Genomic DNA, 27,972 nt, shown 5'->3' on the forward strand with positions numbered 1-27,972 from the left:
GCAGGCTTTTATGTGTGCGTGTTGGGTGACACTCGTACTTGCTTCGTGTCACACATACTTGTTGTCGGCTTTTGCATGATGAAAATCGAAAATTTTAGATATTTAGCCCTTGGTCACTATCCAGCATGCTTGACTGCGCTTTGTATGTGTTAGTGCAGTCGGGTGGCGTCGTGACACACGTATTTGTTGTCGGCTACACGTACGATGCTTTATGAAAATCAAAAATTTTTGATATTTTCGTTTCACGCTTACTTTTTTGATCGTGTCGGAGTCTGATGGACAAAACAGCAGGGTTGTATTTAGCATTGAGGTTAGTATTTAGTTTGCGGTTGCCCAATAGTATATTACTCGTAAACACCTACATATACTAAAAATAAGCACAATCCGTATGAAATATGTACATACATAAATAAGCAAAAAATTTAAAAATTTATATGTAAATGAAATTATTTAAAACTGATATACATAAGTAATTTAATAATAATAAAACATAAGTTATAATTAAAAACATGACTTATTGCGATTTTTTAATATAACACAGAAAGTGGGTAACAAAAAAATTCTCAAACAACGAACAGAATAAGTTAAAGCAGATAACCTTTAATCTGTGTAAAATATTTCAAACTCAAATTCAATTCCCTTACCTACGCTTTTCAACCATAAAATACTTACATACATATATATTTACAAATTTACAGGCATAAACCAACACACAGTTTTCAATAAAATTACATGTGCATATGTAAAATGAATTCTTATATGTACACACAAAGGATAAAAAGCGTTGGAAAATTCTACAAACCCCTTCAATTTAAAGTATTACGTTTCAATTAAATTAATTTTAAGACAATTAATTATAAACATTTCAATGGATCAATTCTCCAATAAGCTAAAACAAACTGTTTTCATCAGGTATTTCTTCCGCGTTTCTTCTGGCAGCCCGCCATTTCGCCTATCAGCTGTTCGTTATCCCATAATGTGTGAGTGCTGCCAAGTTTTGAAACGAGCTCTCTCAAAATGAATGAGTTTCGCATATTATTATCTATGCTAATAAGCTTTTCCAAACAGAATTGAAATAATTGAATATATAAGTCTATAAAAAGTGATAAACCCTGCGAAGAAGGGAGTGTCTACTATGAACAATTTGGATAGCTGTGGCCAAGCGTTTTCCAAATTGGAAAAAGAAACATCTAATTTAGCTTTGCTAAGGGATCGAGTAGAAAAATATCATGATTTGTCAACTCAAATGTCCAGTATCTTAACCGTGTTCGAGCAGCGCCTTGGAAAGTTAGAACAGACCATTCTACCGGTATACAAGGAGACAGAGCAACTTCAAAAGCGGCAACAGAGTAAGAACGATGGAATAAATTTGAACACGTAGATCATAATTGCAATTTCCATGTAGATTTGGATACAACATTAGGGTGCTTAGAAACTGTACTCGCACATTATGATGTTTCCCAGGAGGTGTGCAATCTTGTACATCAAGGACCAATAGAGGGAAATGTTAACGTTTTCCTTGAAGCTCTGGGGAAATTACGTGCTGCAATGGACTACTTCCTGCACCATAACTCCCAGAGTGTTGAATTGGAAAATGTTACCAGTCTTTTTAATACTGGTTGTGAAGGCTTAAATCAACATTTCCGATTGTTACTGAAAAAACATAGTTCACCTCTAAAACCTGTTGATTTATTAGATCTTATTTACATCGAAGATGATTCAAGCGACGAGTATACGTCGTTCCGGCAACTATCGCAAGGTACTCGAGAGGAATTAGGAACTATTGCCCATTGGTTGGAGCAAAATTTGAGGAGGGAGTACACAATTATTTATGCTACAGAAAGAGGTGAAGTCGTGCTGCGTTCTCTCCAAAATTTGAAAGACCATCAAAAGAGTAGCAGTTGGGGAAATGAAGCTTTGGTGCGTCTACTTATCATTGTAACTTGCATAAATATAGTAATGATATTTATTATTACCCTTACAGAAACCACGTCATAGTGGACGATCAGATGTGAAAAAGAATACCTCAGCTCGGTTACAACAAATGTTAGTGCCTAAATAGCGATTTAATCAATTTATTTGTAAATAAAACCCAAATCCTTTTTAGTTTTGAGCGTAAAGCAAACAAATTGTACTTGCGTGCCACCCAGACACTTGAACAGTCAACAGGAATATCTATAAAAAAGGCATCAACCCATTCTGAACACTTGTCTGCCGAGGAGTTTGTGGATGGAGATCAAGAGCTGGATAAGTACCTTGTCATGCTTTTGGGGTTGCAGCGACTTCTTAATTGGGAGCGCGCATTAATGACAGAAATCGTGCCTACCTCCAAACACGGAGAAGTTTTCTCAAAATTGGCTTACAATTCTATTGAACTCGTGGTAAAAGATGCTGAAGCTATTACAAACCGTATTATGCGTTGTATATCACGAAAAGAATGGACATCTGCATTAGGAATATTTTCGGCACTTAAACGAGTCATTTTGCTTCAACCAGACATTGAACGTACCTATGACTCACAACAAAGAGAACAGCTTACGAAGGTGCTAAATAAACTTCAGGCAACGGTAGGTAACCTATGTAGCATTATATTTATGTTCAAATAACGCCAAATAATTCAAGGGCGCGAAAGCACTGGAACATTTCCTCGAAGTAGTGAAAGGTGAATCTGGTACAAACATTGTTGGCATGAGCTCAAGTACACTCGGTTATGGCTATGTTAATGTCCCTAAGGACGCAACGGTGCACGAGCTGACCTCCAATACAATTTGGTTTATAGAACATCTATATGATCATTACGATGTCATCGGCTCGATTTTGCACCAAGATGTTCTTTACAGTACACAACTGGATACAATACTCATGAAAAAAGCTCTCCCCGGGGAAGAGCGCAATAAAGCATTGCTAGCAATTTATATCAGTAAGTAAAAATCAAACCCTTGTAATTTGTGAGTATTTTAACACTTCTATTAAACAGAAAAAGCCTTAGCGGAACTTAACCTTTCCATAATGAATAAATGCGAACAGTACAACGATCAGGCTACCAAACATCTCTTTCGCTTAAACAATATTCATTATATACTAAAATCTTTACAACAATCAAATCTAATTGACTTGGTTACACTCGCTGAGCCAGAATGTGAACAATGTTATTTAGACATGATTCGCGAATTAAAATTTTCTTATCAAAAGACGTGGTCCAAAATGCTTGTAAGCATAGGAGTAGATGAATTGCCACGACCGTCTCATGGTAAAGTCAAAGACAAAGATCGTAGCATATTAAAAGAACGATTTTCGGTAAGAACAAAGATTTGACTATATTTCTCTTTAATTAAGTTTCTGCTTACAGACTTTCAACAAGGATTTCGAAGAGGCATGCAAAATGCAACGTGGTATTTCCATTCCAGATGTGATTTTGCGGGAAGGTATAAAACGCGACAACGTGGAGCACATACTTCCAAAATATAATAGATTTTATGAAATGTAAATATAATTCTGATTGATGGTAACTATATTTGCATATACATATATATATTTTTTGTACACATAGGTACGCATCGGTGCAGTTCAGTAAAAATCCCGATAAATATGTAAAATATCGGCCGCATGAAATTAATCAGATGCTAAGCAAACTCTTTGATGATTCTGCTTAAGTTTCAGCCACTCATTCCTTTATACCCATACGTCCATATATAATAACATAATTGTTTATTTTTTTGTTATCAAAATATGCATATAAAAAGTCTTAACAAAATACAAACACTCTTTCTACTATATTTTAAACTAACCTTAATTATCACTAAAATAATAAATATTACTCGGAACTGTTTGTAAAACAGCTTAAATAAATAAATATAAATACATAAACAAAAATTATAATTGCAATTAATGCTAATTTCATCAATCTGCCTCCAATGGTATTCAATAATCGCTTTTTTAGTAAAGATAGTTTGTGGACGGCGCCTCTGGTCGACCACAAGCTCCGTAATGGCTCACTTTTACAGTGTTATTTGTCCGGCAGTTTTCGATTTCTAAGAAGCATTCATTAAGATATGTCATTTCATCCGTTCCACAGATAGGTTCGAACTCACGAGGACAAATTCGTGAACAACCCTTAAACTGGATACTGCTGAGGCAACGTTTCAGAGGAACAACAAACACATGTTTGCCACAGTTTTCTTTGCGCATGTGGCACTCGGATTTATAAAATTTGTTATCAGATCCACAAACGAAATTTGGTGGCTGGGCATCACAATCTGACTCGCAATCGGCGGTTAGCAAGCAGTTCTTTAAGGATACAGGAACGACACGCATGTGACAAGTGCGACGTTTAAAATCGCATAGCGACGGGAATGTATTGCCGTCCGATCCACACACGGGCCCACTTTCAATGTCGTTACGCGTACAACGCTCGCCGCAATCCTTTGTCTGTGCCTTCAAGTCCGTACAGGGGCCAATATGCGCCAGATTTACCCCTCGTCTAAAAAAAGGAGCAGAAATTATAATACAACGTGGATTAAAATTAATATAAAGGTTGTCAAAAAAGTCTTGCGGTATTTTTATTAAATTTTCAATTGTTCATAAAATTGGTTATAATAATGCGATTTAAGTCAAATATGCGCCGTTTTGTTCGATGACGAGTTCCCAACGAGATGCCAACTTCATAATGCCCCTCTTATAGAAGCTCGCTTCCCTATTGTCAAAAAACTCGGAGAGCCAATTTTCACAGGACTCTCTTGTGGACAACTTCCGACTACCAAGCTCGTTCGCCATGGACAGAAATAGGTGGTAATCACTTGGTGCGAGATCCGGACTATAAGGTGGATGCAAAAGAACCTCCCATCCGAGCTCCCGGAGCTTCTGGCGCGTTACCAAAGATGTGTGTGGCCTGGCGTTGTCCTGATGGAAGACAATTCGGCCTCTGTTGATCAAAGATGGCCTCTTCTGCATGAGTGTTGCATTCAAGCGGTCCAGTTGTTGGCAGTACAGGTCCGAATTGAGCGCTTGGCCATAGGGGAGCAGCTCATAGTGGATGATTCCCTGCCAATCCCACCAAACACACAGAAGAACCTTCCGGGCCGTCAATCCAGGCTTGGCCACCGTCTGGGCAGCTTCACCGCTTTTCGACCACGACCGTTTGCGCTTCACGTTGTCGTAAGTGACCCTCTTTTCATCGCCAGTCACCATCCGCTTCAAAAACGGGTCGTTTTTTTTGAGATTCAGAAGCGATTCGCATGCATCCATACGGGCAAAAATGTTTTCTTGCGTCAAGTCGTGTGGCACCCATACCGCGAGCTTCTTTATGAATCCAAGCTTCTTCAAATGGTTTATAACGGTTTGATGACTCATGCCCAGCTCTTGGCCGATGCTACGGCTGCTACTATGTCGGTCTCTTTCGATCAATTCAGCGATTTTATCGCAATTTTCGACGACAGGCCTTCCGGACCGTGGCGCATCTTCGATCACCTCTGCACTAGAACGAAAACGTTGAAACCATCGTTGTGCGGTGGAAATAACTGTATCGGGTCCATAAACTGCACAAATTTTATTGGCAGCATGAGATGCATTTTTGCCTTTATCGTAGTAGTACTGTAAAATATGCCGTATTTTCTCTTTATTTTGCTCCATGCTTGCGACGCTATAACTCACGAACGACTAAAAGCAAACAACAATTAATCAAACACGTGTTAGCACGTGAAAAGAGCTTTCCAAGAAGCTCTAGCGTGAACCGATGCGACGAATACAACTAGAACTACGCGCTTACAAAGACAAGCTTGCGGAAATACCGCAAGACCTTTTTGACAACCTTATATAATTGCTTAACTTATTGATGTAATCATTGTTTTTTGTTTAAATAAAAGTCATCCGTAAAAACGCTACGAAGTTATTCCCCAACCTAATATATGTATATATACTTGTATATGTTCGATACTTGTATATATATATATATATATATATATATATATATCCGCAAGCGCCAGCAATTACACCCTCTTGAGCTCTGCAGAAAATCTTTTCCAGCATAGGGTTCAAAAAATCCCTCTGTATGAAATCTCGTCTGTCATAAAACTACTCGAAGATGTCCTTCTGAATTTTTACCGAGCTGATGACCTTTCTCCACATCATTTCACACCGCCGTATTAGTTCAGCGGTGTACGAGTCCGCTTACAACCGTTTTCATTTGTTTCAAAATTAGTAAATATTGCAAGTATATTCGCAAGCTTGCTCTTATACTCGTATGCATGTACTTATATACTTACAAGCATGTGGCATGCGCCAGTTCACATTCATTGTTATATGTTTTTGCATCACTTCCACAGAGTTTGTCGTTGCGATGGGAAGAAAATATGGACCCAAATAAATTGTTAAAATCTTTGCAAGGCGGCAACTGTTTGCATCGATTTAAGCGGGATTTACACTTGTCCATACTCATTTTTTGTATAGATTTTCTTTGTGGACTGCAAAAGACAACCAACAAAAAAAGAAAAAATGTATCAGTGAAATCTTATTAACTCTATGATGTGTCCGATGCGCTTTGCGCTGCATCAAATGCCGCCTACTTACCCACAATTGAGCATTTTTAATTCGCAGAGCGATGAGTAAATATTACCATCGCTTCCGCAGACATATTGTGATGGCGTGTCTGAGGTTGACTGGCACTCGGTGGGACAGTTGTCCGCTGTCTTGCTACCATTGCTATTCCGTTCCTGTGACATGCAGAATGATAGCGGTACTTCGAAGATATGCTTGCCACAGTTATAAGCACGCATCTTACATGGACTGGCGTACAGGCGACCATCAGAGCCGCAGGTGGGCCGCGCAACACGCCAGCAAGATTCACGACACATGCGCGTCGATTGGCAATGCTTTCGACTGGTCTTCACGACTCCTTGGCTGCATGTTAGCAATTTCATTTCGCAAGTCGAATTGTACACATTGCCGTCCGAAGCGCATATTGGGCCATCTTTAGGTGCGCTCTTACAATCTACCGGACAGGATTCGCGTATGGCACTGATGTTACTGCAGGCGCCCACGTGCGACATGCTAACCGCAGCCAAACCTACACGACACGCTTGCACGCGCAACATACAACGATTTAGGTAAGTGTGGCCATCGGTGCCACAAACTGGATCCTTCTCTGTTGGACACCGGTGCTTGCATTCGGAACCCCGCGCCCGTTCACAGCCATCTTTAATGGTCTGTAATTTTTCAGAAATATACACAAATATAAACATTCTTAACTGGATGCACATATACGTGCGCTTGGTTAGAAATATGGTACATTTATTACATACAAACAAGTATGTTTACATAAAAAGACGTTAATACTTACCTTTACTGTGTTTGACCCATTTCGAGAACAAGTTTTTTTCTTCATTTCACAGAGATTCGCATATATTAAGCCGTCTGAGGCGCAAACCGGTACAGCGCCCACAGTTGTACTTGGCGGGCAAGATCTAGGGCAGGCGTTGGCGTTACCACGCTGCTGCCGCAGTGCTGCATCCTCGTCCATAACCATTGGGTTCATAGCCGCATTTATGTACTCTGAATATGCCAAGGCGGCTCGACTAAGAATGGGCGACGACGTGTGAGCATTGACCATGTCTTCGGTGGTGGTTTCGGCTAAGTCAGATCGTAAATGTCCCTTACTGTTGCGATAACTTATGATCGGTGAATCACCCGTGCTCTGTATATAATTGATTATTGGCGCTTGTGCTGGCAATTTAATGAACTTAATTGGCGAGTCCTTAGTGGCGCCTGCAAAGGAGAGAAAAGCACTCACTCAGTTCAATCTGTGATAAATATAAAAAATAGATGTGTGATAACAACTTAAACTAATTTACTAAAGCTGATAACCCAAGCTGCTGGTTGCTTTACTCCTTGTAAATTCTGCATCAAGATTAAGAAAGAAAATCAAAAGATTTCAAACGAATAATAATAGTGAGAATATTTCAAGGCAATGTAAAATCCTGAAGAAATTATTCGTCGGAATATTCGATTTGGTTGTTCCATTGCCTGCACAAATAGTATAGAGATCGTATAGTTTTTTGGCTCTAGAACATGCAACATTCATATATATGATTGACCATAAGAGAAGCAATCCGTCACTAAATCTTCAAACATTGGCCTACAGCTTTGCTTATGGTGATTGCCAATGATAAATTCCAATGTTCTAAAAATAGAGTATATCAGGCATGCAATTACTTCTTCGGCTGATGTCGATAGAGGAATTCAATTTTATTATTATGGCTTCCAAATGGTTGGCTGTTACCGCATTCCATTTCTGGAATACTTTTCCTATGCAGGACGCCGGATTTTCCATGTTATGAAATTTCTATAGTTGCATTAGAAAAAGGTGACAACTTGACACAAACTACATACATACATACATAATTGGCGCGTACACCCCTTTAGGTGTTTAGCCGAGCTCCTCCTCCTATCTGTGGCGTGCGTCTTGATGTTCCACAAATGGAGGAACCTACAGTTGGTGCCGACTCCGAACGGCAGATATTTTTTGTGAGGAGCTTTTTCATGGCAGAAATACATTCGGTTAGCCATTGCCTGCTGAGGGGCGCCCACTACTAGAAAAAACTTTTTCTTCATTTTTTCGAGATTCGAAAATACGTTCCCTCTCTCTAAATTCCGAATGGTAGTCACGCACCAACCCATTCGGCTACGGCGGCCGCCAAGATTATAATTTGAATAGATAGTTTAAAGATTAAACTAATAAAAATGTAATGCAACTTCTATTGAAACAGTGGCAGCTCTGCTCAAACATTTTTCTACATTAAAGTTTTCCTATATACTTTTATTTGATATCACTATTATAATATTTTACGAATACAATTACAATTTTTTTAATACAGTCTGTCTAACCGAAACGTGACCGGCAAAATCCAAACTTATGTATTTCCGTTATAAAGAAATTTAACAGTTTATTTATTTTTTCATAATATGCGTTGTGCAATTTTTTAGTTTTGTGAGAAAATTAGAAAGCGCACGTTGTTTTTACAAAATGAGCGTATGAAAAACCATTTGAAGCAGTGCTTCTATGTACACAACCTGAAGGTGCAAAAACGACACATGCATCTGTAGCAAAATATTTAAAAAAGTCGAAAACGTTCATAAATAAATGGATGCATGGTATACCGTTGTTAAAAACGTTGACTGCTTCCCTGTACAAGGCCCAAAAAACACCTCTCCAAAGGAAGATCCAAAGATCATTGATTTATTTGTGACTAAGCCGAACTTATTGTGGGTGAAGGTGAAGCAGTTTTAAGGAAAAGTGGTTTTAATGTATCGAAAGACACATTATTGGTCGCAAGCATCGAAGCTGAAGCTGTGTAGGGTGGAAACCGCAAAATGGGATTGAAATTCACAGTCGCCTGATGCAAACCCTATTGAAATGTTTAGGCATTTCGTGAAGCAAAAACTCAGAGGAAAACAAATATGGACGATCATACAGTTATCAAGGCAAATTCGACTGATTTGGAACCGATTACCGCCACAACTTGCGCGGAATGTAATGCAAAGTATTACTCGAAGATGTGAACCCATTATAGCTAATGATGATGACTTTACATTTTTGATGAATACATACATATTTTGCATATAATAAATATTATAAGCCCTTACAATGCAGTTTTTTAGAATTAAGTTGGTCAAATAATTTGTAAGTTGTGGTGGTCACGCTGTACGTGACATTCCTAGCTTCCATCTGATACTAATATTGTAATTATTTATCTACTAAACTACGGTGTGCGTTATGTATTTTTATACAAGGTGGCGCAAAATTAAAAATACATTTTGTTTTAGAATAACTTTTTTTTACTAAATAAAGAACCATGATTTTGAGTTATAGAAATTTTTATTTTGACCTTTATTGCTCCAGTTTTAATTAAATAGCACAATTTTAATAATTGGCTTATTGTGTTGAGCGTTAGTTCACTGTTTGAAGGCACACATTAATTCAGCTAATATATTAGGAAGCGTTTTAAAGCCTGATGTGAAAGTTGGAGATTAAGGGCCTCGGGAATTCAATGGGAAGGTACTTATTCTTATTGTAATGAGTGTGATGAACTGAATATAGTGTTTTCATATACGGGTTGAGGGATGCATACGTTTGATGAGCGAAGGAAACAGAGCAACTCACTCGAAGGTGCTGTGGTCGAGATAAAAAAAATATATATTTTTTTTAATAAATTGACCTGCTAGGCGGCGCTGACATTGAAATGTTTGGAAAATTTTGGTATAAGTTATGCATTTCTAAGGGAATTTCCTTTCCAGTTTGCGATGCGCTCGTAAGAAGTGAACCGCTCTCCAATAAGGTCTGACTGCATTGTTCGGAACAGATGGTAATCATAAGGTGCAATGTCTGGGGAATATGGCGGGTGGGGCAAGATTTCCCAATTCAATCCCTCTAAATATTTCTTGACCGATTTAGCAACGTGTGGCCTGGCGTTTTCATGCAGGAAAATCAGTTTGTCATGTCTACCGTCCCATTTCGGCCGCTTTTCTTTGAGAGCTCGATTTAAACGCATTAGCAGCAGTCGGTAACGATCGCCAGTGATGGTTTCAAATGGTTTGAAGACTTCATAATAAATGACTCTCCTCTGATCCCACCAGATGCACAACATAACTTTTGAGGCATGAATATATATCTTTTTTCGCATGAATATTTTTGGTCCGTCTGGCGGGCTCCAACATTTTCGACGCTTAGTGTTATCATAATAGATCCATTTTTCATCGCCAGTGAAGATGCGATGCAGAAAACATTTTCTTTTCTGTCGTTCAAGAAGCATCTCATACGTCCCTTTCCTTCAATTGATGTGGCACCCAGTTACCTGCTTTCACATCGCGTACAAACGTTTGCCGACAGTTGATCTGTCAGCGTCCAACTCTTTAGACATATCATCAAGGGTTCGACATGCGTCTTCATCCAATAATTGCTGTAGTTGAGTACCGTCGACTTTTTCGGTGCCCCTTCGCGATCTTTATCACTCACGTCGAAATTGCCACTTTGTAAGCGTCGAAGCTACTCTTTACTAGTTGTATTTGCTGGAGCGTGATTACCGTGAATATTGATCAATATATGACACGTTTCAGCTGCACCTTTCTTTAAAAGGTAATAAGAAAGCATGACTTTCCGCAAATCCTGCTTTTTCTGGACGAACGTAGACATTTTTGACGTCAAGTAAAAAAGGATCTTTACGTTTCAAACGAATGGTAAAGCCGACTCCAAACGGCATATGTTTTTTTATAGCAGAAATACACTCGGAGGTTTCTTATTGCCTGCCGAGGGTGACCGCTATAAGAACAAACGTTTTTTACATACATATGTAGACCACAATTCATGTTGTTTAGGATGAATCAAAATATTTTATTATGTTATTTTAATGAAAAAAAAAACTTTATAGATGGAATTTCAGATGGTACTTAAATTAATATTCCTACAACTCTATTTTCATCTCAAAACTATGTAAATATATGTATGTATGCATGTATGTATGTATATTTTGAATATCACGTCTTCAAGCAAATGGGATAGGGCATACACACATACATCCATATACATATACATATATACAATACAAACAAAGTGGAGTACGTAAAAGTGAAAGTGGTAAATTACTTAAAAACACACATATGCACATATATAAATACGATCAATTCTGCATAATTGCAATTCATTAGACTGAGAATACCAGTTAACTGAAGTGAAAACAAAAAGAAATTTAAAGAATCAACTAAAGAAGTCATATATGTATGTATGTGTCTTCAATAAATGCACGTATATAAGATAAATAAATAAAAATAAAAAGCAATGCGTCTATTTATCAGTATATTTATACCCGCGAACTCTTGTGCAAGGGTATTATAATTTTGTTCACATAACGGTTGTACGTAACAACATAAAGGAATCGAGATATATGCTTATAGATATATACATACATTGAGTTTGTTTGAATCAAAAAATAACAGCCAGCCCAATTTAAATTTTACTAAAACGGGGCGCTGTTATAAACATATGTATGTACATATGTATGTATGTACATACAATTGGGTCCGAAATGAATTTAGAACTTCCTTACTTACATATTTACCTATCAGTATGTATGATACATACGTACATAAACCATTTATTATTGATTTGTAAAACTAATGACCTATATACATACATACATACATACATATGGTAACCTCAATTGACAATTTATACCAAGAACGCTAAATTTTCTTTTATTTTTTCACACAAATATGCATGTGTTTATCTACATACATACATACATATGTATGAATTATACACATACATATAAGAGCGCGCTTACATATTTACATGAGTGTAGTTGTGCATACATACATACATACAGCGTACTTGCAATTGCAGCTGCCTCTCACTTCCAAGTGAAAACGAGATTATGGCGTAGTTGTAACACTGGACCCATTTGTGCGTTTGCATATTTGTAGAAACCTGACCTCGGAAAGTTATGTGTTTGTTTATATTTTCAAGCCTTATTAACACGTCACCTCAGAAATTTTCTCTGAACATATATTTACATACATACCTATTTGAAAAGTTTTCAAATGCATATACATATGTAATTACATACTTTACTGACATTAGGGTGGTTGGATGGTTAAGGGGAAAAAATCTTAAATGTAATAAAAAATAGATATTTACTTATATACCATTCTGAGTAAAACACGCATACTTTTTTTATTGGTACTTTTTATAAATAATTTTCACAAATCTAATGGTGTTTCCACTCACCACCGCATCGTAGTCCCTTTCTATTGCCCGTAGGACACACAAATTGAGCAACATCTGTGCTCGTAGAAAACAGCTGTTTTCCTTTGGTTACATATTTACACAATACATCGGGTGGTGTTTCGTGGTATCCACACAATGTTGCCATTGATATTTTTGCATACTCACTTTTACACACATCCGCGTTATCAGTTACAATTTTTCATTGTTTATAACATAACCAAAACGAAAAACCAGCAAATGAAAATAGTTCATTTATCTATAATTAAGATTATTCAACATTGTTTTTAAGTTATTTTAATAAAATTTCATATTTTAAATTTTACAGTTTATTTTGTAAATGATTTCTAAATGCATTGTTTAGTAATACTGTGTGGTGAGAGAGCAATCAGCTAACACGATTCTACGGAAACAATCCAAAATTCCATGTCAACGATCTACGATACTACGGAACGGAACGGTGGTGAGAATTTATTTACATGGGGTTCTCATTAGTTTCATCGTCTCAGCTGACAGGGGCGTACGTTTACGTTGGTAAATGTGTGAGCACCATAAAACGAATAATCAGGTTCCAAAAACGATTTCGAAAGATAAACAATTCAGATATGGTGTATTGTATTCAAGTTAATTGAGAATTTGAGCCAAATGAATATACAAAAGTGGCTGCTATTAAGAAAGTTTCGAATAACAATAGATACAAAGAATAATATAAATTAGCTAACTGCTGTATATAATTCCACACGATGTTAGTCTGAAAATTAGTTGTCTAATGCCGCTATGTCGGCTATTAAATATAAAGTTGGGAAATAACTCGAACTTAGTCTTGCCAGAAATTCTGTGACAAATTTTACAGCGCATGCGGTTTCCTAGTGCAGAAGATTGACCGTCTGGGAACATAGGCTGTGAAAGAGCTTACAGAAGTTTAGACTGTAAGTTAAATTCGTACGAATATCAATGACAAAAATTGAAAAAATCTTCGTTTTTATTCACAAAATAAAATTATGTAGGCTCTAGCATGTATATACATGCATACATATGTTTATAAGTATGTTGATATTTGGTATTTCCTTTCCCCAAATGCACTGTAGTATCTATAAGAATCTGATTTTAAAGTTAATCTGAAAATAATGTGGCGACCTAATATGTTTCACTACATATTTTTCAATTTGTGTTTGAGTTGTGCGTGTCCACAACTTTGGTTCGTCCAAAGTTCAATGACGGAAAAAGTTTTCTCTAATAGCAGTCGCCACTCGACAGGCAATGGCAAGCCTTCTAGTGCATTTCTGCCGCAGAAAGCTTCTCAGTAAAACCATCTACTTTTCGAAGGTAGCATACAACTTCAAGCCATCTCTTTATGTGACTTTGGAAAACGCATTAGCTCAAATCAATTAAGGCGTTTCACAGTCTTATTATGTAAAGGGTGTTTTTTTTAGAAGTTAGGTTTTCAAGATGAAATAAAACGTATATAATTTAATGTTATGGCCAAGAATTTAGCTTTATTATAAAGATAAGGGTTTGCCATTATGTTTTAAAAATCATTTCGGGCAAGTGGCCGCCGCGGCTGGCTCGAATAAATTCCAGCCGAGAGGCCCAATTTTCGACCACTTTTTGCAGCAATTGGGGCCGTATGTCAGCAATAACGCGCCGAATATTGTCTTCCAAGACGTCAATCGTCTCGGGCTTATCTGCGTAGACAAGCGACTTCACATAGCCCCACAAGAAATAGTCCAGCGGTGTTATATCGCACGATCTTGGAGGCCACGCCACAGGTCCACGGCGCGAATAATGCGCTCACCAAAAGTATCCTTCAATAAACCGATTGTTGCGTTGGCTGTATGGCATGTAGCGCCGTCTTGTTGGAACCAAAGGTCGTCCACATCAACATCGTCCAATTCAGGCACGAAAAAGTCATTAATCATGGCTCTATAGCGCTCTCCATTGACTGTAACATTATGGCCGGCTTCATTTTTAAAGAAATATGGACCAATGATTCCCTCTGCCCATAGAGCACACCAAACAGTGACTTTTTGAGGATGTAACGGCGTCTCAGCAATGACTTGTGGATTATGTTCACTCCAAATGCGACAATTTTGCTTATTGACATACCCATTCAACCAAAAGTGAGCTTCATCGCTGAACAAAATTTTCTTCGATGCGTCGCGCGAACCGAACCATTATTTTCGTAATAAATTTGCACGATTTGCAAACGTTGTTCAGGTGTAAGTCTATTCATTATGAAATGGCAAACCAAACTGAGCATAAATCAAGCTGTCAAGAAGACCATCTACGATAAAAGTAGTGCCAACTTGAAAACCTAACCTCTAAAAAAACACCCTTTATATGTACATGTAATCCGACTGGCAGATATTTTTTACACGTTCTATTTACGTAGAATAAAGAACGATCGAATAGCGATCACTCAGGCAACAGCAAAACTAAGAGCTTATTTCTGTCATGAAAAACATGTCGGAAAAACTGTCTTCCCTTTGGAGGATACATCAAACCTACAGGCTACATCGTTACTTTATAGGGTAACATCAAGACACATGCCCAAAATTTAACGAGAACCTAATAAACGAAGTGAGTGCCACTTATTTCAATCTCGCCGCTGCCATGTTTCTCAATATACAATTTGATATATTTATTTATTTATTTATATGTAAGAGTAATAGTTATAAATAACCAATACACTAAAATTTAACAAGATATGATATATATTATGCAATAATAATAAAATATATTTAATAAAATTGAACAAGTCTTAAACTGACTTCCCTACTTCCAAGATAAACGCTCTATATGTTGCCTGAAGTGTATTTTTTTAGATGTATAGATGTAGATATATACATGTACATATATATGTATATGTATATAAATGTATGTGCAGATTTGTATATGCATAGATATGATTTGCGTTTATCATACATGCCATTCTGTAGGAAATAAACCACCAGAAGAGATCCCGCCAATGGAGCGGAAGAGATGTTCTAAGACGGCAGCAATGGCAGCATATAATTTACAGATTATGTCTAACGCCTTGTGCACGTATGTATATTTACACATACATGAGTAAATAGTTTGGATGTAAATAATATATATTTCTAAGAAGTATGTATATACGCAGTTCATGCAGTCTTCTAAAGCTCCTGAAACACCTCCAGAGATAAAAATCAAAGTTGATACTTACAGCATCAGGAGAATTTCTCATCCATTAATTTCACATTTACACTTTTGTTCCAAATACGCATCTATGAATTTGTGAATTTCCAACTTAATTTATTTTTCATATGACTGCCCTATGAAATTCTATTTATTTTGTCTTTGAATAATCATTCTCTTTTATTGAATATCTCGCAATTCATGGCGTACGGTTGGTATCGGAATTGATTTAATTAAACTAGTATTTTCAATTGAATACTTTCTTTGTATGCTGTGCGGGGCTGGTGCCTTTTCATATCACATTCTTCCTTGGTTGTACATAGAATTCTTTTATTGGTTGTCTCGTCTTTTGATTTGCGAGTCGATGAGTTTTAAAATGTTTTTAATTGCTTACAATTGTTTTATTTCTAACTTCAACGAAATAATATTGCACAATGTCTTTGGAAACTATAGCAACAACACCGTTAGCTGCCAGCAAATAGCAGCCAGTTTTTTTTCTCTTCACCGTTATGGTACTATTTGCGTATACATATGCATGTAGGTATGTATGTACATATTTTCACTCGTTATTATATGCCACTTTGTTCTGCTCCAATTCGGTTAGACATCAATTATTCGGTGAAATTTTGTGTTAATGAAAGGTAACGATCTGTGGCATGCTACATGATCGCGCGCTGTTATGAGCATGCATATATTCACGTTCATACGTACATATGTATGTAGTAAATCTTCTATTCACTAGTGTAAATCAAAAAATTTAACTGAATTCTAAAAACGAAAAGTTTCATCTAAATTTTTTTGGCGGAGCTGATAAGATCATGCAGCACGTCGTCCCATATAATATTCAACATCACTTCCGCGCCAAGAGCAGTTAAAAATTGTTACCACTTAAAAATAAAAACAAAAACTAAGCAAAGTCTTCAAAGTCTTAACATAAATTTTTGCATATTATTACAAAATAAAAGTTTAATTATAAACATGCACACTAATAACGCATTACTAACAGTAAAATATTCGCTTTAATGTACTGATGATTTGCTTTAATTTATAACTATACCTATATGTACCTACTTATGTAAGTATGTATGCCTTGCCAAAACATGGTAATGGTAATGGTTGTATGGGTTAGGCTAAGGCCTTTATGCACTGCTATCAAATTGATCTATTGTGCGCCTCTAATTACTTAAATAGAACTATTTAGTATGCCGAGGAATCGAACCAGCTCCTTAGGAGGGAGCAATTGTAGGTCTTCCTCCTCTAGTAAGTACGAGCTCAGGATTCTGTGTGCCCTGTGGCATAATGCCTCACAGTTGGTGATTAAGTGTTCCTCTTCATCACAGCAGAACCTGCATAATCTTGTACTAGATAACCCTGTTGTGTAAATGTGTTTATTACAGGCAAAGTGACCTGTAAGAGCTCCACAGGGTCCTTTTTACCTAGGGTTAGAGCAGATTTTGCTCTGTTGGCATTGAAGTTCAAAAACTTCAGCAGTGATTAAGGCCGCTTGTGCTGTTTCAGTGTTCCCCAATGATCCCAAAACATACCATTAGGAAAATCCAAACGACAGCAAACATCTGTTTAGAATATTTATTTTATTTTAGTGCTTTAATTGCCTAAGGGGAATGACTTTGTGACTTTAAGGAATTATTACCGACCAATTGTTTTACCAAATTTCAGTAAAATCTATGTAGTCAAAAGTACTTTAATGCTGTGCTAACACTGTATGCATTTTTGTTTAAAAGTTGAAATTTATCACTTTAAAAATTAAGAGGATGCTGCTCAGCCGCATAATGTACTGTTATAAATACATATATATTTACACATATTGAGTGAGTGGCACATCATATATGTATATGTCATATGTATGTGACGACTTTTTCATTTAATTCATATAATGCACGGCAATCTGTTTTGTTTTTTGAACAAGGTTTCCGCCGTTTCCGTATTATTCATTGAATTTTTATAATGCTTATTTGCAAAGCAAAAATTGCATCCAAAGCTTTATTACAGGATTCGAATCTGAAATATTCACATTCACATGTGATGGTTAAATTTTTGGATTATTTTCAATTCGATTTGGAGACATCTTATTCGGGCACTCGAAAAAATAAACTAGATTTATAATAAAATGGCCTGTAAAAAATTGTAAGCTTTAAAATGTAAAAATGTTAATTAACGTAACGCAACATTGAGAAAAACTGAATTAATTCAATATTTTGCGTTTGGGAAGAGTCCCATCGAAGTTTCTGTAAAAATCATAAATTTTGAATCAATACCCATTCTTACTATCCTCCGCTACATCTTTTTATTCTAAATTTGTAAAACACTTTGCTTTACCTTGAGAGCTTCTGTGCCCAAATTGTAGCTTTGAAAGCTTTCAGAATAATCAGTAAAAATTTTTAAATACGCAGAATCGGTTGAAATTTAATATTATTAACGAGAAATTTATTAATATATAATATAATGTATAAATTATTCTACACAAAATTGGCGAAGAATAATAAAAACTTCTGAAACGGTAGAATTGATAAAGAGCTGTCAAATAGAACTTTGCCTAATTCGATAATCTGAAGCGACAAGCGCTTGAAGCAAAGCTGCCATTTGGCAAATTGTCATATATTTCAATATATTTATTTTCCTTTTTAACAGTTCTCCAAGTAAATTAAGTGTGCATAGAGCCAGGACCTTAATAAATAAAGCGGTGCAATTTTTTATATTAATAATATTTTCATATTGTGCAAATTAATACAATATATTAATTTTAAGTCATTTTACTCCTTATACTCGTACAGCAACTGGGGCGTGCAACTAAAGGAAATACAATTTTGTAATTTATATTTTATTATTTCACTTTATGGTCTTTAAAACTATATTTTGAATATAATACTCGTATCGGCCTAGCGTCCACTTCTAGCTGTGGCGTAATGCTACGACAAGCTACCAGGTTGTTCACTAAGTTTTGTGGTTCGATAAGAAATTGCATTCCCACTAAAACTGAACTTACTTTTTTATGTTATATTGGAACACTCTTCTTATGCACATGTGAAACTTCATTTCAATCTGTCAATTCATTCCTTGATTACAAGCCATTTAGCATCGACGTGTCACAGTATTTTCTACTGTGTGCACGTCAAGGTCGCCCAAAAACAGCAACAACACCAGAAATCGCAGAAAAAATACAGTTTATTTAAAATCTAACTGTTATAAGACAAAGAGGAAGAAAATTATGTAAAATTATTTTTATTTTAATTTTATAAAAAATCTCTGTTTTTTCTCAATATTTGACTAGTATGTACTTTCGTCGCAGTGATATCAAATGTGTTTTTTCCAATTTCGCACGGAACGTAATAACATATGTGATAAAAAGTAAAAACTTACATTTATTTGCCATGGCATGGTTTACTATGTATTTTTTGTTTACTCTTTGTACGCTTAAAAAGATTTTACAAATTTGTTTGTTTCCCTATGAAAATATTCCAAAACAATTTTATTAATTTTTAATATTTGTGTGTGGTGACCTTCTGAATGTTTTAATCGCTCGGCATATGATGCACAATACAATGATTCACCCTGTATAACGATCCAAAAAACACTTTCGGATTGAAAGCTGGCATTCATATGTTGCGATGCTTAAGCTCAGTCTCTTTATCTCTCAATACCTGTCTACAAGTAACGAAATACATTTATGGAAAGACTAATGCACACATACATACATATGTATATGTATATGTGCATAGTAGCTCGGTAACAAACTTTGCATGCTGAAGAGCTATGCAAGTTGCAATCAACCAATTTTTCGTTTTATTAGTCAGTTCATTGCTCGCTGTAATGATAGTGAAATTTCCCCTTACATTTGTTGTTGGGGTCAGTATAGTTGTATACTTTTACTTTCAGTGTGTCGTAATTTTAATATTGCTGTATGTTAATGATATTTCAAAAATTAATATGCACAAAATATGTTTACAACTTTTTTACTAAATTAATCCAATGCTTGCATTTGCGGATCATTCAGATAAAAAACTGTTAAAAATAATGAGCCTAAAAATTTTACTACCCACGATAATATTACACACAACTTTCTATTTTCTTCAAAAACCATCGTTGATAATACATTAGAAAAGCGTAACTATGTCTCTTAAATTTAAAGGTCACCGCAACCATAACAACTTGTATGAAAGGTCCTCATGGCATCTTGTAAGCCGCTTGTAATATAGTTGAGAAGAATTCCCTCTTGTTTCAAATGTATCGCGGTATTACATTCCTGTCTGTTGGCATATAAAACTCCCTTCGCCCTTACGTTTCTAAAATCACATATAATATAATATTTTTCCGTGTCGAAGCATACACCCAGTCGCGAATTCTACGACGAATTTTTAGCAATTAATTGGAGGCGCCTTCGGGTACAGTCTAGGTCATACATATATCTATGTACTTTAATCGTGGTACTTGTGTTGTTGTGAGGGTCGTTTTGGTTACTTTCGTTCATCAATGAAGAGTGCTACTATCTGGGGTCTTTTGTAGTTATCCGAGGATATATAAATTTAATAAACTGAAACTTTTAAAAATGTGCAGTAGGTGTGCTCAAAAAGCAAGGTGATTTGAAATTTCGCGGGCAACGTACATTCGACAATTTTGGAGATAAAGCCTGCATCGTTGGAAGAACTCAGGCTATACTAAAGCCTATTTTGGTTAGTGGTGGTTCGAGGATTGGAAAAAGAGTTGACACAAGTGTATTATATCCGAGGGAGCTTTCTTTGAAGGGATCAAATATTAATGAATATTTTTGTTTAAGTATTGCTCAAATATTTTCAGTGGGGTTGGTATCAGGCGACTATGAAGGCCAATCTAACATTTTAATTCCATTTTGCGGCTTGGACTCTATACACGTTCTGCTTCGATGCTTGGGCTGGCTAGTTCTTCCAAACATCATCGCAGGTGATGGTAATAATGCTTTTTGGTAAACTTTATTCATTTAAACTGCATTCAAATTGGCGGTAAACACAAATAATGTGTCTTTGGAGACATTAACACCACTGCTTCACCTTCACCCAACGATAAGTTCGGCTTTGTCACCAACAAATCAATGATCTTCCGATTTTACTGTGGAAGTCGTCAACGTTGTTGTTGTTGTAGCAACATAAACATTCCCCATACTTACATACGGGGAATGCTGCCGGAGTGACAGTCAGTGATGGTAAATGGTTTTTTGAAAAATCCCTACACAGCCCAAAAAAATTCCTTACTTTTCCCTACGCTGACAACAAATTTTCCCTACGAAATTCCCTACATTTTTTTCTCCTGTGTTTACACTATAATGAGGCAATTGAATTGTTTGCTTAAGATTTTCGGTACAGAGCTCCTGCAGTGCAATCAGTTCTTATTAGAATTAGATCCAGCAGCTTAACCACAAGCCGCTCGCTTTCCTCGTCGAAAAATCTCACCATGAGACACATATGCTTATTGAGTCCAATGTGTGTGCTCTCATCTATCATTATGGAAAATTTGTTTACTTTTAATTTTTTAACTAAATTGTCTTTTTTTTTCTTTTGCCAATTCATTTTTATTATGCTGGTGCACTTCTTTCTTCCGAGCTCAGAGTTTTTTATTATATTATTTCAGAATCGGGCACGATTACCTTTAAGAGTGGGATTAAATGGTCCAACATTATGCTCAGCGAAGAACATGCTAAGTCTTATTTCAAAATTTCTGGAACCATTTGGTTTACTCGAGTTTTCTAAAAAAAGCTGTTTATTTTAGATGTCCTTTTAATTGCCTTCATATTTTTTGGGGCATTTTTGTTTCGGCGTGCTTCTGTAAATCAGACTTGCCACAGCTCAAAACTTTGTCGCACGCAGTGCATTTGCATTTGAATGGATCGTTAGCCATCACTTCAAACTAGCCACTTAAATTGTCGTCGTCAAGTCACTTCTTATTGAACTTTTGTTTCCGATACTTACATTGTTTTTCTTGGTGTTCCTCCGAAGAGTCAATCGAAGGGGAGGGCTAATTTCTGTAAAATATATGCATTTTAAATATAAAAAAAGCTAAAACTAAAATAATTGCAAACTTACTTCAAAGTGAAAAGCACCAGAAAACATGGGACAACCAACAATTTTCGCGCAAAGAACAAATCGTGCTAGCGTTAACGAAGAAAAAAAGGGCAATGTTGCCGTATTAACGCTTTTAAAAGTATGCTGTCATAAGGAAAAGAAGTCTGGCATGAAATCTTACTGCGGATTTTTATTTTAAATGAACTTTTTTAATTTTACCCCGCTGTTTTAAAATTTTTTCTGTCCTTCTTGAAAATTCCCTACATTTACAGAATTTAAAAAAATCTGTCCTTCTTTTCCCTACACCCACATTTTCGACAAAAATCCCTACATGTAGGGAATTTTCCCTACATTTACCATCACTGGTGACAGTCCTTGGCCGACTGTCGTGGAAACGTCGTATTTAAAATCGATACACCATTGTACCCATTTATTTATGAACGTCTTCGACTTCGTCAAAGGTTTTACTGCAGATGCATTTTTGGCTCTTCAGGTTGTGTGCATAGAAACACTGCTTCAAATCGTTTTCATATGCGGCACTCATTTTGTAAAAACAACGTAGACTTTCTTAATTGCTCGCAAAACTAACAAATTGCGTAACGCGTATTGCGAAAAGGATACGCCTATTTAGCAGTGTTTAAATTTTTTTGAGTTTGTATTTTTCCGGTCACGATTAGACAAGTGGTACATTGCCCTCCTTCTTCCGTATCTTAGCAGTGTTTTGTTTTGACAGCTGTCACAGTCTCTCTGAACTCTCTCTCTTGACAGACCACAAAGGAAAAAATCTACAATTCACTAAAATTAGTTCACTTTCGACCGAAAACCTCATAAAAAAAATTAAAGGCATGTACTAAAATGGTTGATGAATTAAAAATATGTACATTTTGCAAAAATATTTTTTAATATTTTCGATCATTATAATCATCGAACGGTAATATTTCTGCTCGGTGGAGGCAGGCTCGAAGCCCATTGCGAGGATGAAACAATAAAGTATAGAAAAAGTTTTTCATAAAAACCGACCGCCATTCGGAGTTGGCATAAAACTGTAGATTCTTCCATTTATAGAACAAGATTAAGGTGCACACAATACACTAGGAGAGACTCCTGGCTTATACATATGTATACAGTCACTCACCTCTCACTTGATACAGGTACGATTTTTTTTAACTGCATCATTTAAGCTGCAGCGTGAATCCTCTATATATTTTTGATTTTTTTTGCATTACAATGAAATGAGTGGACACTTTTTTGTATTTTATGTTGAGAAATGGAATAAAGCAAAATAAATACGATGCCTGCATTTTCGCTAAATATTGTGAAATGTAGAACACTTTACAAAAAGATCGTATCTGTATCAAGTAAGATGTGAGTGATTTGCAAATTTGAGTCGACTAGCTTTGAAAGACTGGAACATTTGGAAAATATCATTATATCATTTATAGTACATAAATTGTAGACCCTCTACTTTATACATAACATACATACATATAACAATAAACAGATAATGAATTCCCATTCAAAAGATGTGTTTAATTTATATTAAAAAAATAAACTTGAACGAACTTGAAAGGCCCGTTACTTTACACACATATTCACCGACATATACTGGACATTGTTTGATAACGAGCAAAAAATTTAGAGCAAAAAGAAACGAATAAATGGTGAGTTAAATAACTTATAATGCACTCTTATTTGTATTTTTATATTTATTCTGCGTAGCTCATGGCTTACTCTAATGCTCGTGGATTTACAATGTACGCATGGTTTTCCAACTCTTGTTCACGCGAAATTTAACTGCTCATGTGAAAAGAACGGACTAGCCAGCTTCATTAATTGTCATTGCAAATGCGATTGTATCATTGGCATCCTTGGCTACTGCCTTTGTATTTGTCGATTATTATCGTCATGAAATAAATTGTTGCTCAACAAATTTTAACAACAAAGCGAGTGCCATTACATAAATGTGGAGGAGCAATATTTTACATAGAAATAATATTTGGCAAATTTATTAAAGATTTGTGACTAAATTTTTTCTGTATATAAATATAAATATATTTAATATATATGTCAAATGATGTATTTAGGTTAACACCAAGGGTTAACATACCTATATACACACATGCAAATAAAAAAACATACGTATGTGAGTATTACCTAGAGTTCCCGAAACTATTCAGGTCTCTTCACACTATTCTAATCTCTATTCTCTATTCTATTTCTCGAAATTCAAAAGAAAAATGAGCCGCACAGACTTGAGCATTAGAAAAAAGTATTTGAAGGAAAGCGAAAAGAAAAACTCACATGAAAACAAAATAACTTGATTACTTTACATGACTTCACTTACCAACTGCGTTTTCGCTTTGGCTAACGGTCAACAGCAGTACCATCCCAAGCAGCAGTGTCTGTTGCAACATTGGCAACGTGTTTGCAATCGTGTCGGTCGATTGTTGGCGTCGGCGATTCTGTTGTCGGCGATTAGTGGATGAGCTGCTCACCATTTTCACTACACTTTTCTGTTTGTTTAATGCTTTGTGTTTGAAATCGTCGCGTCCTCGCAAAATTTTCTCTATGATTATTGGCGTGGTGCTTAATCTTCGAATTATAATATTTTACTTTGCTTTTATTTGAAACGCTTTCGCTCGTTAGCACCAATCAAACAGTAACAACAACAACAACAACAACAACAACAACAACAACAACATAGACTCTAATTGTAATTATTGTACATATGGAAATTGATAAACATAGACGTCAACGGTGTTTGGCTAAAGCAACAACAATGCACAATCATAGTAAAAAGTAATTTTAATATTTGCTGGTCCGTTGTGACCGCTGCCACGCCTAGCGCCCGTCCTTCCGTCCGTGAGCACGATAACTCGAACGAAAATTCGTACATTTCATTGGATATTGGTACACATAATTCTCTTTCTCCAAGATAATTTGGGATTGGAAATGGGCGAATATAGTCAATAACCACGCCCATCTCCCATATAACTGTAAATTTCAAATAAAAAAAACCTGATATCTCTGTTATAAATGAAGCCAAATCAACCCATTTAAAAATATATGCCACGGCGGTAAAATGTTGGAAATGGGAAGTGCCACACCCACTTTGGGTAATAAAATTTTAATAAAACTCGTCCAAACTTGGTACACCTATTGCTCGCCGCCTTTTATTTCTTAGCATTAATTTTCAATACCTTCCTCTGATGTTACTCGTACAAGCTCTAATTCTCGATTTGGTGACGAAAAGAAATTCAATCTGTGTGAGCCGAATTGATACAATTACTATTTCCATGACTACAAAATCACAGTCGTGAAGGTGGTGTTATGGTATGGGGAGCAATATCTTATTGTGACGCGTTCGAATGAAAATGGTAGACTACAAAATGATGGGAAGCAGATAAAAAGCTGTGTTGGAGTCATCTTTTTCCGAGATTCGTGTAACATTTGGACCTATTAATTGGTTCTTTCAACAGGAAATCGCACTTATGAAACTTCAAGTGAGGGAAACTTTGGAACTTAAGCATGTATTCCGCAGATGTGAACAGTATTGAAAATCTATGGGGTTGGCTTGCTTGTAAGGTTTATGAGAATGGGCAAAAATTTGAAGACAAAATTCCAAATCATTAAAACAGCCCGGTCTGAAATTTCATTAGGCTATCTGAAGAATTTGTACTAATCCATTCATCAACGTATTTACGAAGTAATTTACAAACAAGATGGCAGCACGAACTGTTAAGCTTTAAATAAGAAATGTAAAAACAAATTTCTGTATTTGCTATTATTTTTTCTTATTTGGTTAGTGGATCTATTCAAATGAACCAATATAAATCAAGCACAATATTACAGCTGTTGAAGTTTTATTGCTGCAAAATACCGTTAGATGGAATAATATTTTGATGCATGTTTATGTTCGAGCAAAGTACAGTCTTCACTTGAATTCTCAGAAACCCTTGTGTTACTAGACCAAATACGGTGGCTTTAATAACCATTTTGATCCTTAAAAATTATGGCCGGCCTCTAATCAAGTGAACAGGACTGTATGTACTTATGTATATATACATATATACTTGCAACCTTTATTGAGTGTTTGGCCGAGCTCCTCCTCCTATTTGTGGCACGTGCCTTGATGTTGTTCTACAAATGGAAAGACCTACTTATACAGTTTTAAGCCTATTCCGAACGGCAAATATGTGGAGTTTTTTCATGGTAGAAGGTTTGGGACCGCTATTAGAAAAAAACTTTTGTAAGTAGTGTTTCATGCACGGTGATTCGAACCTACGTACTTCCGAATGGTAGTTACGCCTTATCCATACTGAAGAAAATTCAAATATAATAAAAAATGTTTGTTAGCCGCTAAAAAAATTAACTGGTGCCACCCCAATACTCACTTTATTAAGCATAGTTATAAAGGTATGTATCAAGTGCAGCGAAATTAAAGTTTTTTATTAAACTTAACACTACTACATTCCCCATACTCCCAGTAGGATGGTAGTTATTTTCGGATGTGCTCTGGAATTGTTTTCGCTGCAAACATTGCTACAAATACTCGCAATATTGTATTGGCATTTTTAAATATAACTCCACTTATACTTGCTAGCGTAGAACGATTTTGATTTGTTGTAACTTACTGATGATACATCAAGTCCAATTGGAATATTTTGATCTCAGACTCGTTTCCTAATTTTAAATTTATAGAGGTCTAAGATACCCTCCGAGTAATCATAAAAAAATCTGTAATGACTCATTCGCTATTTTTCATCGGTTTTATTATGCTTATGTATTTGCGGACAAAATCTCATCCACAAAAAGGGTAGACATTTTTAAAGCCCTTAATCCGCCCGTGACAATCATACAAATGCACGCATGTATATCACGATGTATATATGCATGTATGGGTGTATATACATATCTACTCAAAAATGCATTTAATTGCACCGAGATTGTTGATTTCAAATAAAAAATGTTTACTACGCACACATAAGCATGTGTGAGTATGTAATTTGGTCTTTTTGTGAAGCGGTTCGTTGTTTAGTATTGTTCGTTCATTTGGCAATATTCGTACTTAAAAGCTTAAAAATAAAAATAAAGCGGCGTTAAAACCAAATAAATTAAGAGTGGCGATGCTTTAAGAAGACCCAGACACAAGAATTCTTGACACAATGGACGAAATTAGCGAAGAAGTACCCTCAAAGAAAGTATAATACATTACACAAAACACACATTTGTGTATTTTACCGGTATATCCAGCTATTTGTATATGAAGTTCATAAAATTACATGTACGAGGTGTGTGAGTGAGGTGACTTTACAAATTTCGCAATTTCTTATATTTTCGGTTTTTGTATGTTTTTGTTTAGGCTCTCAAGCGCTGTAGCCCATTTCTGTAAGGAATCGACAAAATTGTCCATTATAATGACGTAACATCGATTCGATCCCAACTGCTCGATTGGTCGGGAAAAAGTGTTTCCGTAAGCATAAATCGAAAAAAGGGAGAACAATGAGAGAAATGATTGCCAATCGCCAAGGAATGTGTCGATGGTGGCCGATCAAATTGACTCATTTTTCTACAAAAACCCGACAAGTGAGAGTGACATCAGTGTGACGTCAAATCCATTAATTCTCTTGATCGAAAATAGTTACAAAAACGGGCTACTGAACATACATATGTTTAGAGTTTACAGATACAGGATAAGACATGTTTTAGTGTGCTCGGAGAGTTTCTGCTACCGAAAAAATGGATCAAAATCTTGCCTCAACCACTAAGCTCGGTTCATTTTCGACTAAGTTATGGGCATTTAAAAAAAATTCTAATACAGATGCTTTCCATTTCAATTCAACCGGGCTGTTCGGGACATGTTCTTCGATTTCGATGTAACTCAAATATGTTGCTCTCTGGTCAAAATAATGAGACACGTATTTTTTTGTTCGCCCGAAAATTTTTTTTTTTCAAGATTTATCGGCAATTTTGTTCCTCGGCTCAAAATCGATT

The 27,972-nt window shown here is 36.0% G+C and overlaps 2 protein-coding genes across 3 annotated transcripts in view; one reads left to right on the forward strand and one right to left on the reverse strand.

The window, feature by feature from the left end:
- The first annotated feature begins 1,009 nt into the window (after positions 1-1,009).
- LOC129241234 (exocyst complex component 7) lies at positions 1,010-3,885 on the forward strand. The gene is made up of 8 exons (XM_054877460.1): positions 1,010-1,349; positions 1,406-1,920; positions 1,985-2,046; positions 2,108-2,567; positions 2,623-2,920; positions 2,978-3,297; positions 3,350-3,483; positions 3,551-3,885. The coding sequence occupies exons 1-8, from the start codon at positions 1,136-1,138 to the stop codon at positions 3,651-3,653; spliced, it is 2,106 nt and encodes a 701-aa protein (XP_054733435.1). The 5' UTR covers positions 1,010-1,135; the 3' UTR covers positions 3,654-3,885.
- Positions 3,886-3,936: 51 nt separating this feature from the next.
- LOC129241236 (agrin) overlaps positions 3,937-27,972 on the reverse strand; it is a 28,952-nt gene continuing 4,916 nt past the window's right edge. The window contains exons 2-6 of one of the 2 annotated variants that reach the window (XM_054877462.1): positions 24,323-24,570; positions 7,334-7,758; positions 6,565-7,199; positions 6,261-6,458; positions 3,937-4,480 (exon numbers count right to left, since the gene is read on the reverse strand). In XM_054877462.1, coding sequence (XP_054733437.1) covers positions 3,937-4,480; positions 6,261-6,458; positions 6,565-7,199; positions 7,334-7,758; positions 24,323-24,476 — 1,956 coding nt within the window. In that variant the 5' untranslated portion in view covers positions 24,477-24,570. Of the gene's footprint in view, positions 4,481-6,260; positions 6,459-6,564; positions 7,200-7,333; positions 7,759-24,322; positions 24,624-27,972 lie in introns of those variants that run through there. The other variant, XM_054877461.1, reaches the window with a different exon arrangement.

This window comes from Anastrepha obliqua, chromosome 3 (genome assembly GCF_027943255.1).
Source record: "Anastrepha obliqua isolate idAnaObli1 chromosome 3, idAnaObli1_1.0, whole genome shotgun sequence".
Taxonomy (NCBI): Eukaryota; Metazoa; Arthropoda; class Insecta; order Diptera; family Tephritidae; genus Anastrepha; species Anastrepha obliqua.

Excerpts from the sequence above, each read along its gene's own strand:
- LOC129241234 (XM_054877460.1), top strand. The coding sequence starts at position 1,136 with ATGAACAATTTGGATAGCTGTGGCCAAGCGTTTTCCAAATTGGAAAAA. Across the intron at positions 1,350-1,405 it reads ACTTCAAAAGCGGCAACAGA|ATTTGGATACAACATTAGGG; the intron begins GTAAGAACGATG and ends ATTTCCATGTAG. Across the intron at positions 3,298-3,349 it reads TATTAAAAGAACGATTTTCG|ACTTTCAACAAGGATTTCGA; the intron begins GTAAGAACAAAG and ends TTCTGCTTACAG.